This window comes from Medicago sativa, chromosome 3 (genome assembly GCF_051527215.1).
Source record: "Medicago sativa cultivar Bolivia chromosome 3, Bolivia_mono, whole genome shotgun sequence".
NCBI lineage: Eukaryota > Viridiplantae > Streptophyta > Magnoliopsida > Fabales > Fabaceae > Medicago > Medicago sativa.
In genome coordinates, this window is record NC_140751.1 from 62,465,681 (window position 1) to 62,482,736 (window position 17,056).

Consider the following 17,056-nt stretch of genomic DNA (forward strand, 5'->3'; position numbering starts at 1 on the left):
CAATACACACCCATGGTGGGCGCGGATTGGGAAACCCGACTCTCGTCAAGGATGGGGATAAAGACCAAAACTCCAATTCCAACGAAGAACCGATGCAAGTTCAAATTTTTGCGCGGCAATTCATCGGCAGGGATGGGATAGCAAAACTGACCCCTGCCCACATTGTTGCCATATATAGTTGTTGGTATATATACACAATTATAAGTAATATATATATATATATATATATATATATATATATATATATATATATATATATTAATATCATATCTCTCCTTTATTATATTTGCGTTCATAAACATAACCATATTGACTAATGAAAGTGTAATGAAAGAACCTAATTTCAAAAATATATATTAGTCTAAGGACTTGCTTATAAATTGTTTTAATTCATAGACCTATTTAAAATTTCTCAAGTAGTTTAAGAACCTACCGATTAATTTAACCTTAATTAAACAAGACAAAGGAGTTCAAACAAACAATTCACGAGTCTAAATAGTTGAGAACTAATGCTTTTCTCTATTTACAATCCTACGTAAAATCATCATGTGGCTATGTGCATTGCATTGTGACATTATGCATGTTCTTTGTCGAGAAATAGCAAAGAAAACCAAGAGAGCAAGACGAGTGAGATAATATGATTAATTAAACCAGACAAACAAAGCTTCCAAAAGTAAAATGCCAATGTAAATATGTAATGCCATTCAATAATTTATTTATATTTGGTACAACCATTCAATAATTTTGATTAGAGGAAAAAACCAAATAATGCATCTTTTTCTTACAAAAACAAATAAGTATATACTACTATATAGTACTCCATATTATAGAAATACAAAAGGAACTTATTTACATGTAGCAACGATAAAAGGATGTTTTTCAAGGTCTTACGTAATTAAGAGGCCTACAAATTTGTTGAAGTCTATAGAAGAATCGTGAGAAAGCACATTTTATATATGTGTAGCTTTTAAGAGCAAAATGTTGATAAAAGTGAAGCCAAAACCACGTGGTTGCCAAAAACTACCATGTTTTTCTCCTTTCACATTTTTTCTCATGAGTTCACATACAACTAACAACACCTGTCAAATGCTGCTATGTTCTTGGATCGGTTGTCACTGTCCTTTAAGGTAATGTTCCAGAATCACAATTAACCTCCTTTGTTGTTTTTCAATTATTTTGCTAAAGCAAAATGTACCCTTATACTATAATAATGTCATCCTGCACAGTACACGTGGCCTTCAACGGCTCTTTGATGAGGCGAAACATTTCACAAAGTCGTTAGCGCCTCCTTCTCTTGTATAAGGGTGATTCCACGTCACTCTCTAGATACGATTCATTTCCCACACACTTTACACATTCTTCCTCATTTTCTACACTGACTTGAACGTTGGAGTGCTAACATGCTTGCAGACATTCTTCGTTACATCGTGAAGATCGCACCGCTACCGTATCGGAGTATCGTACCGCCACCATCGTCTTCATTTGTTCATTACTGGACAGATCAAGAACATATTAGTCTCTAACAAAAATTTAAACAAGTATTTTTTCTCTCTCTCCATAAGTTACTTTCATCTGAGGTAATTATATTCGAGACATTGTCGTACACTAAATGTAAACACGTATTTTTCGGTCAATATTCAAACATTAATTTGAGATATTGTGGAAGTTTAACCAATCCGCTGGACCAAACTCCCTTTGATAATTCAAGTAGTCTTCAACATAGAAGTTAATTCTCTCATAAAAAAAAAAACATAGAAGTTAATGTGTTCTATTTTATAATTTCATCAAACTATTACTGGATTTTTTTTTCTTTCTTTCTAAAAAACTAAATAATTGAATTGTTCATTTTTCCATCAGTCACACCTCTATTTGGCGGAAATAGATGGTTCCTGCATTTAATTTAAGGTGGGCAAGGTTAGGGTCTGGAGGAGGGTCAAAAAAGGTGGGGTAACCCTATATGCTCTTTATACTTGAAAGACATTGAACCAGGCAAACGTATGGCTAGAGCTTACTACCAATACCACAAAAAAAATGAAATATAGTAGAAACTCTTTAATTTAATACTCGGTAAATTAATAAACTCTCTAAAATAATAAATTTGTCCGGTCCCGACTTGGGCCAATGTAAAAAATTAAAAAACTCGATAAAATAATAAGATAATAATTTTTCGGGAGATCCCTTTATAATTTTCGGTCCCAAGAAAATCATAAATTAATAATTCATAGAAACTGAAAAAAAAAATTATTAAGAATACATTGAACACATTTGTTCCTCTTGTTTACATTTACTGCACTTCAAAAGTCATTATTGATTTCCAATGCATATGAACACAGTAGTTACTAATTTACGTTGAGTTCCAAGGTTCGCTGCAACGTAATTCTAAGAGGCATAAACTAATTTGCCTTTTTGTTTAGTATGTACAGTATAATTACTTAAAAACTCTTTAAATTAATAATTATTAATTTATCGATAAATTAATAACTCTCTAAATTAATAAATTTCTCTGGTCCTGACATTATTAATTTATAGAGTTTTAAGTGTATGTGTTTCACACTGGCACCATTGCTTAGAAAAAAGTTACTAATTGACGGATTCATTGACATCAACCACCAATAATTGATGTACTAAGAATTTAAGAGGGAGAGTGAACGGGCATTGTCGCTTCAATGTTCCCCCAAATTGTTAAGAAGGTATTGCATTACCTTTAGGAATAAGCTCAGCTGCGGTCCCAAAATAAATGCATCTAGTACTCTTTTTTTTTTTTTTTTTTAGCAATGCATCTAGTACTCTTAAATAATTAGAGGTATTGCATTTTCATTTTGAAAAGGATATTTATCGTCTTATAGTTTAGTGATTAGACACGCGCCTTATGTGTGAAGTAAGAATTATTGAATTCTAACTCAAACTCATGTATATTAACATCTTTGCAGTTATCAACTAAATTGTATTTTAATTATGAAAATTTATTTTATTAAAGACAAATTTGTACAAAAAAATATCAAACTAAAGTAAGGTTCTAAGGTATGTTTTTTTGTCTAAAAAAATGTATGCCTTTTTTTTAGAGAAAAAGAAAAATGTATGCCTAAAATTAGTAGTTATGGATAAATTAACGTTAGATTTTTTTTTTTAGATGAGTTGCGCTCCGAAAGTTCACCAAAGTCAGTGCAAGTTTCAAAGCTAAAAAATCGCTTCCAAAAGTACTCACATATCATCCATTGAACAGGTTCTTACATTGAAATTAAGTGGAAGTTGAACTTACGACCTTGCAGATGAGTCAACTTCTTACCAAGTAAGTCATTCTTTGTTGACTTTAGAGTTTCTTTTTATATATATTTTTTGAACAAGTGAGTTTCTTTTTATATTATAATAATGTATATTAAATTTCAATTTCTATTCACAAAAGAATTGTGTTGTTAGGAACAAATTTGGAGAAAATGTCCAGCTTAAATTAATAATTAAATGTACTATCTCTCAGTTTTTTAATTTCATTTCACTATACAAATAAAATTAGTTCTTTTATCAAGTTAGTTCTTCATTTTCGTTAAAAATAAGAGAGAAAATGATAGCTCAGAGACTATCTAATATATCTTTATTTTCAAATCCAAATTACTCCCTCCGTCCCTTAATGTAACCATCCATTTGATTTTATTTTTGTCCCTAAATGTAACCCCCTTTTCAAATTACTAGATGCATTTATTACTTTTTTCCTAAACATATCCCTAATTAATACTACTAACTTGTCTTGAAATATGAATAGTCAAATTTAATACACATACAAACAAATGACAATTTGGTAATATTAATATACACAAAACAGACACATTAATTACACTGACAACTTTTCTTAAGAAATGTGAAAAATGCAAAGGGGGGTTACATTAAGGGATGAAGGGAGTAATAAGTAAATAATAGTTTATAGATGAAACACTTGAAAAAAGTAGGTTTATAGATTAAAATGTTGGAACATTTTTTCAACACTTTAAATTATTGTTGTATCTGTCCATCACTTGAAATTATTTCTACAAAAAATCAAATGCAAACACACAAAAATAATATTGTTAGATATAAAACTTGGGATGAGTCGTGGATTATGCCGCTCTCTTTAAGACGTGTTGCGGCTCAGCCTCAATGGTACAGAAGTTCTTTCCATCCTCCTCGTTGTCCTCAGGATAAAATAGCCCTCCACAATTGAATATAAGCACTCGATTTCTGCACAAAGAGAACTCACCAAACCAACACCCTCAAATTAAAAAAAAAAAAAAAAAATTTCCTTCAAAGCAACCATAGACATCTTATATTTTTTTTTTATTCTCGTACTATCTGGTGTCAAAGTATATTATCAATATATAACCAAATTGTCTCGGTACTTAAAAAAGTTTGTTGCTTGGTCAAAACCTTCTTCATACATAAAGCCGTTTGATTCATTTAACGTGAGCTTAAAGGACATTAAGAATATCAATTTATTGATTTTCAATGCAAAGAAAAAGGTTACCAAATAATTGTATAATTGAAACAACATTAAAAACATGAAAACCGTATTTGTTGTTGGAATCCAAAGATTAGAATAAATAAAAGAAAATCCATTTTTATTTTATTGTTATTTTAATAAAATCAACAACAGAAAATGATGGTTTATTGCAAGATTGTCTGAACTTTTAGTTACATCATGTACATTGCACTTAGGGACATTGTACACTGTTCTACTCGTTCCTGTCTATATTGGGTGTAACCGTATAAGATCTTGTATTTACGTTTCGTAATTTATGATTTCTAGTTAAAATGGATTTTGTTCCTGTGCACGAGAGTTTAGTGCAATTCTTATGATAACTCTAACTTTTATGTCGATTTTATCATATTATAATAGGTGGAAAATATACAATTATCCTAAGTTTTATGACTCGATATCTTGATGTGGATTTGCATGTAAATAAACCCAATTGGGCCTTGGGATCATCTTAGACCAATTCATGATTGAAGTTTGTACCAGCATGTATAACAATGGACGAAATTTTTTTACCAGAAAAAGAAAAAACCATGCATCAAAACTTCTATTACGTCGGAGTTATTGCCCTTCATAACTGAAATATAGTACATCCTTTCTTTTTTGACTTTACTATTAGGTTATATATCCTCACATATTGAGATCCAAACAAATAATTAGAGTTAAGCCGATTCATCCTATGTAAAGTAAATACTTTGATACTTTAAAGTTTGGTTGAATATATACTCATCAATGTAATTTTTTTTATAATCATTTATTTTTAAATAAAATTAAATTTTAAATTAATTTTAGGTACAAAATTTCAGAGTACCAAAAAATTCTACACAAAAAATTAATATGTGTTAATAAAACTTTTATGATTAGCTTTGTTTGAGAACTTTTATCAATAGCTAAGATGAAGCAACCAAACACAAGTAGCTTTTCTCCTGAATTGAGGTTTGGATCCTTACTTAAGAAAAACTGTAATTTTGTAAGATGAAGCTTATAAGTTTGTTTCAAGCCTAAAAAAAAAATAAACCAATCACTCTTTCTCAAGTTCAGTCACTAAACTCTCTACAAACTCTTTTTAGTGCTTATCACTTTTAATGTGGGACATACATTTTATTGTTGCATGCAAGTGTGAGTTATATGTTCTACATCGAATAGAAAAATGAAGGTTGAATATTTTATAAGTGATGAGATGACTCACACACCCATTACTTTAAAGTTTTGGGTAAGAGTGTGGTGTCTCTCTCACTTGTATCGTTCTTCTGGTCTAGATGTGGGCAATCCCTCAAACTTCTCTCATAATCCAACGCATTTTTCCAAGACATCACCAAGCTCTATCCAATAAGTGCTTGAGAAGAACTGAAAATGAATGAGAGGTGGTGGTTCTTTGGTCATGCTTGTCTAATATAAGTAAGTTACTTGGCTTATAGTTCCATCTTCAATGAATAGTCAAATACGATGGCTATACGTAGCTTGTCTCGACACTTGATATTCGTTAACAAAACAAGAGTAGATATGAAAAAGACAAACTTACTTTAATATGACATCGATACTTTGATATATAGACTATGGATTTTCAACTAAATGGTGTTTAAATTTTCAACTATAGTATTGACATCTAAACTTTGGCCGAAAGATATGTAAAGACACGTCAAAAAATGCTTTGGTCGGGAATCAAATTTGAATTCTTTTTAGGTGGGGGGAAGCGAGTTAGATTAGGTTTACTCCTGGTTTGGCATGCTGTTATTTGGACCATCTGGACGTCTCGGACACTACAAGAATTCCTCAATATACTAGCCAATTCAAAATTGCATTATTGGGGGATTCAGACCCTCAGTAATTACTGGCGGAACAAACCTCCAATAACATCAAAAAAACCCTCAGTAAAGTTACTGACGGAAAAAACCCTCAATAATTCCATGACTTACATTACTGACGGATAAATCCGTCAATAAAGAACCATCGAATTATTACTGGCGGAAATGTTCCGCCAATAATGTAAACAACATGACTTTGTTTTACTGAGGGATATATATCCGTCAGTAATTTTATAACGGATTAAATAGTCCGCCAGTAATGCAAAGTATCCGCCAGTAATACTGTCATTTAATATTCCGTCAGTAACGAATAAAATCCGCCAGTAATTAAAGCATACAATCCGCCAGTAGTCCCCCTTATCCGCCAGTAATGGTCGGATGCTTCTGATTAAAAATCCGCCAGTATTGTAACCAAATCCGCCAGTATTGACATAACACTTATTAAAAAAACCAAATCGCTCAGTTCTCTCCCCTCTCACAAACAAATCGTGTTTCTCTGTTCTCTCCCCTCTCACAAACAAATCGCTCAGTTCGCCGCCGCTGAAGCTTCTCCTCAGTTCGCCGCCTCTGATTCTTTCTCTCAGTTCTCAATCTCCTTAAGCCATGGTAAGCCAACCGATTCTCTAATTTCTCATTCATTCTCCAATTTCTTATTTTAGGGTTTTGAATTGGGATTTTTTTATGGTTTTAGAGTTTTAGAGTTTCAATAGGTGAATGTGGACCAATCTTGAATGTTAAAATCTTGAATGTGTTACGTTTAGTTTCAATAGAGTTTTAGGGTTTCAATAGTTTCAATTGGTCTTACGTTTAGTGTCTCCATATGGACCAATCTTGAATGTGTAATATCAGTTTTAGAGTTTTAGAGTTTTTCCTTTGGGGATTGTGGTTCTGCTTGCTGCTATTTTGTAGGTTTTGGTGCAACAGGTTTTCTTGCTGCTATTTTGTGGTTCTGCTATGTTCATTTAGCAGCTGTGCTATGTTCATTTAGCAGCTGTGTCCCTCATCAATGGATAGTGTTCTTGCATCAAGTAGTGATATTAAGCCTGAGGATCTTTGCAAGTAAGTACCGTTTTACCCTCTTTAGCATGGGTACTCCAAAATCAATCTTGTGCCCTGTACATATACATGGTACCAAAATTAATTTTTAAAATAAAAAATTGGATTTGGGTACATAATTTGATTACTTTTTGAGTAAATATATGTTTTTTACTACAAAATAATATAATTAGCATTTTCTAATTATTTTTTTTGGTGATGTTGATACCTTTACTTTTATAATGTATGTTTTTCCCTGTTTTACGGGTATTATTCTTTCCCCCTTTTGTACTACATAGATAACATTTTCCGACTCCTCTTTTGTAAATATTATCTTCCTATTATAATTTTCTTGATTCTGCATTTATATTTCTTAATTATATTTTGTGTAAAATTTATGACTCTTGTCTGTTTGATTTTTTTGAATGTTATACTTGTAAAAAAGGTTTCCTTATTTTCAACATATCCACACATTAGGTTTTACCTTTCTCTTTCATCTCATGCTGTTCTAGATTTTATGAAAAATGCTTGACTTTGCAGGTCACACTTTCATACATGGCGCTCTTTAGGACAATCAATTCGCTCAAACAGAAAACAGAGATGGGGTTTACGACAGAATCCCAAGACTGAAGCTTTTAACAAACCTAAGCTCACAGATACTAAATCTGCAATTCATGAGGATGAGTTAGGCACCGAAAAGGATGCAGACCGATTAGGAGAAAGTAGTCCAGATGGTAATTCATGCTCAATGAATGCAGACAGTGCCCATCTTGATGCCAAGAAGTACACCATCGAGGAAGGCAATTATTGCAGTTTGATAATACCCCTAGACCAGCCTTTTATGGTTTTTGGCCCGTTAAAAGGTTAGATCATGCTTCATGAATGTATTTCATATTGACTTTTAGTAGGCTATGTCTATTTAAAAAATGGAAACTACAAAAATCAACTATTCTGTTTGTCTCCTCTAGTTATGCAAATGTTTAGTCACTACTTATAAAGGTTCACTGCTTAGTTAAATTAAATGCATATAATTGTTTCTGGTCTAAATATAATCATTAATTTATTGTATGGTGTGATATCTGGTTCTAGTATATCTAGTTGAGATTGCTAATGTGCTAAAATTTGTATTTCTAGTCATGTTGTTGGAGGACATCATCCATTAAGGAAGGATCCAAGCGTTGATTATGATGTCAGCAGCGATGAGGAATGGGAAGAGGTGCTTTGAACCTTTGCATCTAAAAGGTTTTCTGCTGTTCGGTGATGCACAGGGGCGCAGGTCTTGTTATTTTCTGCTATGTTCATTTAGCAGCTGTGCTATGTTCATTTAGCAGTTGTGTCCCTCATCACTTTCTGTTTTTTTGGTAGCCTGCTGTCCTGCTTTTGTGCTGTCGGTTTTGGTAGTGAGCAGCTCACCCTCTCTTTCTTTTTTGGGTTTAGGTTCCAATTATATACGGGGCTGTCTTTGGGTTGGTGTTTCGCATATATTCGGCACCTTGTAATTGTTCCCCTTCTTGTTCGGTGTGTCTTACGCCGACTAGATTTAATAATATTGGTTGTTTCAAAAAAAAAAAAAAAGTTTTAGAGTTTTAGAGTTTCAATAGGTGATCCTGCTTAACGTTTAAAGTTAAAATTTTTATTGTTAGTCTATTGGTCTATGTTAGATGATCCTGCTAGTCTATTGGTCTATTGGCGCTATCCAATTTCATATATCAGTTACGGTGCATGGGCGATGCAGGTAATTCCCGTTCATAATGGTGCATGGTTTGTTTGGTTGATCCCATCGTCCTAATGGTGCATTTTCTCTATAACTTGTTTGCTTATATATATTCAATAGTCTTCTATACTGCTTGCTGGTTATGCATATTTATTGGTGGGTGTTGATATATCGGATGCTTGTTAAACAAATCCAAGCAAGAGGAAAACTTAGTGAGGACGTTCGATCTGGTAAGTTGAATGTCTGCCTGGCTTCCTTATCAAATCTTTGATGAAGTTGAGAAAAATTCTGAAAATCATAATCCATATGCAGTGTTTTAAATAAATAAATAATATATCATGATTGTAGAAGTTCTGGCATGAGTACCTCTCAAAATTAAAAGTTCTAGCTTGAGCTATTGTCAACTCAACCCGGATTTAAAGTGTTATTTGACTTATGCTTATGTTATTCATAGCCTTTTGTTCAATTACACTATCTCAATTACAGTTTGACATATTTGGATAAACATGATAATGCTTATGTATAAATATAGTTTGACTCTTTTTTGATGCTAATATATAAATGCTTATGGTTTTGATTTTCCCCTTTTAGATATAATTAACAAAGAGATTTGTATTTTCCCCTTTTTGAATTCAACCAGGCCAATCCAAAGAGAGAAAGTACAAGAAGATTGCAGCAAAACCAGGACGGAAGCATTGCTGATACTGATGTGTGTATTGCTCAAGTGGATGCTGGATGTTTTTCGGATGGCTACACTACTTGGGGGTTGTGTGTTTAAAAACAATTCTGGTGACATTTCGATGGCTGTGTGCAAGAAAGAAAGTATTGTGACTGATCCTTGTATGGCAGAAGCGCTTGGTGTTAGGTGGTGTCTTCAATTGGCGCGTGATCAAGGTCTTCAAAAATTGGAAATCCAAACTGATGCTCTGGTGGTAGCAGATTGTATCTCAGCAAAACCAGGAACAAATTTGTTTGAATATTATGATCATTAGCTTATTATGTTAGTTTTATAGGTTGTATGAATATTATTTAAATATTTATGATTTTTTATGAAAACTATTTAAGGATTGTACAAATATTATGATATATTGATTAATTAATTTGCGTCTTATTAAATTAAAATTTTATTTCTTTTATTTATTTGTGTTGAATTAATTTTATTTCTTTAATTAGAATTAAAAAGTAGGAAGGGATCACAAAAAAAAAGGTCCATTACATTACTGGCGGAATTTTTCGTCACTAATGCAAATCTGTATAAACATTACTGGCGGAATTTTCCCTCAGTAATGGAGAGGTAGTCTTGACAAAGCATTACTGAGGGATTATTCCGCCAGTAATTACTGACGGATTGCAATCCGTGAGTAATTACTGGCGGAATAATCCCTCAGTAATGCTTTGTCAAAACTAACTCCCCATTACTGAGGGAAAATTCCGCCAGTAACATTTCTGACGCTCATATTACTGAGGGACTCGAATCCGCCAGTAATGCGTATTACTGAGGGATTTTTTGCATTACTGGGGGATTATTTCCACCAGTAAAAGGAAAATTCTTGTAGTGGGAATGACCTTATTTTTTCTGGTGGCGCCCTTCGAGAGGAGCATGTGGTGGATAGAGCGAAACTCTTAGCTTGGAAGTGGTTTCTGGCTAAGTGTCCTGCTAGTTCTTGCACTTACCATGAGTGGGAGGTGCAGCCCGTCCTGTGTTGGCATCGGTAGGTGATGGTGGTGGTTGTTTTCCCGGGGGGCTTAGGGGTTGGGTGGGGGTTCGCAGCCTCTACCTTTCCGGCCTAGCTTTCTGGGTTTCTCTTTGCGCTTTGTGTCCTTGCAGGTTCTCGTGTGTGCGGCGTTTCCCCTGGGGGGATCATCTCTGGTTGTTGTGTTTCTTTGGTGTTTGTAGTTCTTTTTTGTTGTTCTTGGTTGTCCCTTGGTGTTTCTCTTTCCCCGGGTGTGGGGCGAGGGATTCCCTCCTTGGGTGTTGGCGTGTGGCGCCTTAGGGCATCCTTTCGATGTTTTTTGTACTATCACTTTTCTTTTTATTTATATATATATATATATATATATATATATATATATATATATATATATATATATATATATATATATATATATATATATATATATATAGGGTTATGATAGAAGACACCTTTTGTGAAGGTGTCTTTTACTCCCTCCGTCTCTAAATTATTGTCGTTTAAGGTTTGTGCACGGTTATTAAGGAAATGATTGATTGTGTTGATTTCAATGGTAAAATTAATATCATTTACTAAAATACCCTTATTAATTGTAGTTAGTGGAGTAGTTAAGTTTGATGAAATTCAATAAATAAGGGTATAATAATGGAAAAAAATAATAAATGCTGCATTGGTATTCTAAAGTGACAATTATTTTGAGAAAAAGAAAAAATGCTAAAGAGACTATTATTGTGAGACGGAGGGAGTATCAAGTTACTCTATGAGCATTTGTTAAAAGACACCAACTACTTTTTATGAAGGTGTCTTTTATCAAAGTTATAACTAAAAAAGTGAAAATCACACCTTGAGGTGTGACTTGATAAAAGACACCACACTACTTTTTATGAAGGTGGCTTGTAACATAACCCATATATATATATATATATATATATATATATATATATATATATATATATATATATATATATATATATATAGACACACACACACATACTGCCATTAAAAAAAATCGAATTTTCTTCAACTAGAATTCATTAACTACTTAAGTTCAATTTATTTATATGTAATATGAACCAACGTATGGATTTTATATACTTTTAATATTTATATTTTGGAAAATTAAATTTGGTACTGTCGCATACTCGCACTATGTGCACACTAGTGTGGTCTAGTGTGGTGTGTGGTTTAACTAATTTTCCCTCTTCCACCAACTGTTATTGACTATAAAAGCCGTTACGTAATTATCAAAGATTCAAACTAAGTGACCAAACACTATGTTCATATGTCAAAGCATTGTGAATGCGTGAGGTATACGTTATATATAGTGTCTATGTGGCTTTATTCAAGTCTATAGTTGAGAAGAAACTGATGGAACTGTGAAGAATAATTTCATAACCATAGCCAATAATTTGTTGTTTTAGTCTTTCTTTTCTGTTCTTGTAGTGTCAATGAGCTGCACATTTTGCTTAAGAATTATGTGCTTTTTTTTTTTTTTGTACATTTTTTACAAGTTAAGTGAAAGGTTGGAACCATACAAATTTTAAAAGTGATCATGAGCTGAAGAATTTACAAAGTTATCCTTATAGTACATTATTTTCGTAAATGTAGAGTGGATTATAATGGATTTAAGAGTGAGGAACATGAAGAAATTCACTTGGTGTTAGTGGGCTGATTTATAAAGGCTTGCAAGTAAACTGCTGCTTAAGAATCATTTTTGAGAGATTTCGATGGTCTAGGACGAACCTACAATTTAAGTCGTAACTAATAAATATATATAAACATCAAAATTGATACAAAAAACTACGCAATTATTTTAGGGCTTAATAAACCCCTAAAAAGAAACTTATGACCCAAATTTCATACTTATTTTTAGACCTAGGGCAATCGCCCTCTTTGCTTTGCCTCATGTACGGTCCTCTGCTTTGAGCCTTAAATTTGTTTAGCCCTCAAACTTATTATTTTAAATTATAGTGGTGTTTATCAGAAGGACCAAAAACAGTAGCATTATATATAATATCTCAATATGTGAAAACGATATTTTTCCCTTTAGCTGTATATAGGGGCAGTCAATTTGAGTGCAGGCTGCTGGACAGTGGTCAATATAGAGAAAGCAAAGTAATAGACGGTGCCCCTATACACAGTTTTTTGTCACGACTAGATTACCTTCCAAAATTTGTGGGAGATTTTCCATCGTAGAAAAGTTGTGGATGTTAAATAGGTTTGGAACACCATATTAAGTAGGTTTAGATCTCATCCTACAAGCTATTTTTAAGGATGAATATACTCAAGCATATTTATACATTCTAGAGCTCAAAAACCTAAACATTGTGAGATAAATAACAAACTACAAGCAACTTCACAACCACTTCAACGGTGGAAAATTTACTCAGCCAGTAAAATTAGCCATATAAATAAGTTTGCAAGTGGTATCTACAAATCAATTTTTACTCCCCTTACAAATTTTTTCAAGTGGCTAACTTTTATTGATTGTTGGATAAATTGCCAACAATTCTTTAAGGATGGCCTAGAAAAAACCATATTTTTTATATTAAAAAGTTGGAAAATGATTAATTATTTTAAATCAAAATAACAATAATAATTATTTTAAAAATGTTTTGAAGAGATTTGAATTATGGTGTCTCTTAAGTTAATAAAGTCAAACACGTATTATCGAGCTTAATAACCTACTACAACTACAACCAAAGTAAGAGAATTATCTATCAACATAGAAACACTTCAGTCATTAATGTCTACTAGAACCATGACCCGTGCTGACGCACGGGTCTTATTTTCATGTAGAAACTCACAATGTTACCTAAGCCAATATTATACCATAGCAGAATAAGTCGTAATATTTAAAACAATAAGTCGTAAAATATAGAGAGTACAAAATTTATGATACATTCCAAGTCATGAATCATAGAAATAGAAGAACTTTAATTCGGTTAAATAATAGAAAGTATACAACCTAGGGAAAATTGTCAGGCATAAATAATTAACAATGAAGAAGTTTAATTTCGGTCAATCCTTCCAAGTACACAATTTAGGATACATTGCGAAAAACTTCGTGATAAACTACATTAGAAGTTACATCAGTTTCATTGCGAAAAGCTTCGTGATAAACTACATTAGAAGTTACATCAGTGTCTTCACCATCATATTTTTTGATTGACAAAACAAAAAGAAAGCATAAAAGATGAAGCATACTCCACTCCATAAAAAGAAAACGCAAAGGAAAGAAAACAGAAAGGGAAAACATAAAAATAAACTGGAAAATTCCATCAAAAATAAACCATCCGCACCCTCCAATCCTAACCAGCAATGACAGTTAAATAGATTGTATCATTCTCTCTAGCCATTGGCACACCAAGTCTGGTCTGAACCCCTTCACGAAGTCTGCGAGCATCCACAAAACGCTTCCACTACCCACAAATCATGGCGTGTTGGTATGGAGTAGATCCAAAAATCAACACGCAATCCCAGCCATTTTCGCAATCATCCACCAACTTGATAGAAGTAGTTCTGATATCCATCATCTGAGCAACTTCTCCTTCATAAATCAGCACCTAACACGGAAAATCAATCAACATGTCAACAACCTAACAAAAAAAGACAGGCGTTGGTAAATATAAATATTCTCACAACAAACATTTTCCATACCAAAAAACCCTTGGATACATCAAATTCAGTTAACTTCTTCACACACTCTATCTGAAAGTTGTTGACATCGTGATGATAAGAAATCAAAGGAGTGAAAGGGGGGAGATTAGGATCAAAAGTTGTCTCGACATTTGTTTTGTCAATCATAAAATGCATAGGAGGATCAATTACGGGAGGCTTAATCACTCTGTCAAACCTATCTTTCAGTTTAATCACGAATTTCATTTGATCCACAAATATAAGAGAAACTCAAGCACCCAAGTTGATCCCAAAAAAATCACGCAAGAATTTCCATCCCTTGGAGAAAAACACAGACCCATCAATTCTTTCAACCAACACCTCGAACTGATTGCTCTTTGCATCAATCAAAGTCAAAAATCGTTGAACTTGGTCCCCAAAGTCGTTCGTGAACATGTTCGGTAGCACAACAACCCCCTGATTCAACAAAAAAAAACGATTAGAACCATTACAGATAACAAAAAAAAAATGAAACATGTCAGACAAAATCATCTTCACCTCTTCAACATCATACTCGACTATGTACGTCCTAAACTTCACATAATACTTGTTGACAGCACTTTCAAAAGATGAAGCTGAATTTTTGAGCAAAGGACCTGCAACATCATAAAGGTCTAAAAAGTAAGAAAAGTTATTAAAACACGTCGTAATTGTGAGAAAAAATAACCGTAGCACCTGTCATGCAGTGATATGACAGCAGAGTTTCAATACCACGACCCTCCATTGGAATCAACGATAGAATAATGGAAGGAGCAAGGAGGCTAATTTTATAGACTGATTTTAATATGCAAACCGTGTGGTTTTTTTTTAACTTGCAAACGGTGTTTTTTTTTAATATGCAACCGTGTGGCCTGTTTTTTTTTTTTAAGAAAATTTCAACCGTGTGGTTTTAATGCTAGTTAATGTACAATTGATTGAGTGTTATTTTATTTCCATTATGCAAACCGTGTGGTTTTCTTTTAATATGCAAAAGATGCTGTTTTGTTTTATATGCAACCGTGTGACCTCTTTTGTTTTTAAAAGAAATTTTCAACCTTGTGGTTTTAATGCTAATCAATATACAATTGATTGTGTGTTATTTTATTTCCATTATACAATCTCAATTATGCAAACCGTATGGTTTTCTTTTAATTTGCAAAGGTGCTGTTTTTTTTAATATGCAACCGTGTTGCCTCTTTTGTTTTAAAAAGAAATTTTCAACTGTGTGGTTTTAATGTTAATCAATATACAATTGATTGTGCCTTATTTTATTTCCATTATACAATCTCAATTATGCAAACTATGTGGTTTTCTTTTAATATGCAAAAGGTGCTGTTTTTTTTAATATGCAACCGTGTTGCCTCTTTTGTTTTTAAAAGAAATTTTCAACCGTGTGGTTTTAATGCTAATCAATATACAATTGATTGTGTCTTATTTTATTTCCATTATACAATTTTGTACGTAATTCACGAGTCTAATTTGGGATGACAATTAATACAACAATCGTTTGTTATTCTATTTCAAAAATTAAAATAATATGCAATCATGTTATAAATGACAGTTACTACAACCTGTAATGAAATGCCTTTATGGCGTGTATTAAAGGTGAGGAGGTCAAGCGTCGAAATAAATGCTTTAGAATGAGCGGGAAAATGCTAGCTTTATGGTTAGGATTAGGGTTAGCTTGACCTGACAATAGGGATGGCAAAGCGGGCCGGCCCACCCCGTTTAGGCCCGCCCCGTCTAAGCCCGCTAAAAACGAGACGAGACGAGCTGAGTCAAAATTAGTGACCGAATCCAAAATCTCACCCAGCCCCGTTTAGTGGCGGACTTACGAGTTGGCGGGCCGGCCCGCCAAATAAAAAACTTTTTTTATTTTTTTTTACAACTTAATTGTTACAAAAAAAAACTATGTTGCTTTTATAATAAAAAAATATAAAAGAATAGGTAGCAAATAAATTTGTGAAAAACAACATAATTAACAAATTATCGAATTCAACATTATAATTAATAGACAAAATAAGGCAAATGCGCAACATAAAACAAATCATAAAATAAATCCAACCACCAAATTAAATCCAAAATGATAAAATAAGTCTCAATAAATAAACTCATCAACCAAGGTAAATCGAAAAACATAAAATATGTTCCAAAATAAATCCAACAACCAAAATAAATCCAAATGCATAAAATAAGTCTCAAAATAAACTAAACAACCAAGATAAATCCAAAAGCATAAAACAAGTCTTAAAATAATCGCAACAGCAACATAATTCTTTTATTAAGTCAATCAACTCCAAGTCAATCATCATCTAAGTTATACTTATGAATATATGGTGCACCTCCTCCTCCTCCTCCTCCTCCTCCTCCTCCTCCTCCTGTTGTCGTCATAACATAATTGTTTTCAATGAGTTAAGCGGGCCGCCCCGCCCCGTTTTTCAACGAGCCGAGTTGAGCCGAGCCAACTATAAAAAGCGAGTTCAAAACTTCGACTCAGCCCGTCAAAAATAACGAGTCAAACGGGCCGGCCCGGCGGGTTAAGCCCGTTTTGCCACCCCTACCTGACAAGCTTTAGTAAGTAAGATTATATATTTTTTTGTGTAATGTCTATTATATTCTAATTGCAGCAAATCGTGTCTTATTAAAAGTTCAA

At 33.0% G+C, this 17,056-nt stretch overlaps 2 protein-coding genes across 8 annotated transcripts; one reads left to right on the top strand and one right to left on the bottom strand.

Moving 5' to 3' along the window:
- The first annotated feature begins 828 nt into the window (after positions 1–828).
- Positions 829–10,155, top strand: LOC146938974 (chromatin assembly factor 1 subunit FAS1-like). Of its 7 annotated transcripts, XM_085752801.1 has the most exons (6): positions 6,504–6,912; positions 7,298–7,365; positions 7,882–8,204; positions 8,476–9,076; positions 9,176–9,285; positions 9,696–10,155. In XM_085752801.1, exons 1-4 carry the CDS (start codon positions 6,910–6,912, stop codon positions 8,502–8,504), a joined length of 423 nt encoding a protein of 140 aa, XP_085608927.1. In that variant the 5' UTR covers positions 6,504–6,909; the 3' UTR covers positions 8,505–9,076; positions 9,176–9,285; positions 9,696–10,155. The 7 variants fall into 7 exon arrangements, with proteins under 7 accessions (XP_085608930.1, XP_085608929.1, XP_085608927.1 ...); XM_085752804.1 differs by having other exon boundaries at positions 829–7,365; XM_085752805.1 differs by having other exon boundaries at positions 7,216–7,365; positions 8,476–9,285.
- A 3,902-nt stretch (positions 10,156–14,057) lies between these two features.
- Positions 14,058–15,148, bottom strand: LOC146938975 (uncharacterized). Its single transcript, XM_085749712.1, has 6 exons — positions 15,136–15,148; positions 14,923–15,020; positions 14,723–14,841; positions 14,407–14,602; positions 14,254–14,312; positions 14,058–14,142 (listed from the first exon to the last, which is right to left on the bottom strand). The coding sequence occupies exons 1-6, from the start codon at positions 15,146–15,148 to the stop codon at positions 14,058–14,060; spliced, it is 570 nt and encodes a 189-aa protein (XP_085605838.1).
- Positions 15,149–17,056: the final 1,908 nt, after the last annotated feature.

Bases quoted from the DNA above. Each gene is read 5' to 3' on its own strand.
- LOC146938974 (XM_085752800.1), top strand. The intron at 7,366-7,881 runs GTAAGTACCGTT...TTGACTTTGCAG, and splicing joins AAGCCTGAGGATCTTTGCAA to GTCACACTTTCATACATGGC. The intron at 8,205-8,475 runs GTTAGATCATGC...TTGTATTTCTAG, and splicing joins GGTTTTTGGCCCGTTAAAAG to TCATGTTGTTGGAGGACATC.
- LOC146938975 (XM_085749712.1), bottom strand. The intron at 14,313-14,406 runs GTATGGAAAATG...TTTCCGTGTTAG, and splicing joins ATGTATCCAAGGGTTTTTTG to GTGCTGATTTATGAAGGAGA. The intron at 14,143-14,253 runs GTTGGTGGATGA...GGATGCTCGCAG, and splicing joins ATCAGAACTACTTCTATCAA to ACTTCGTGAAGGGGTTCAGA.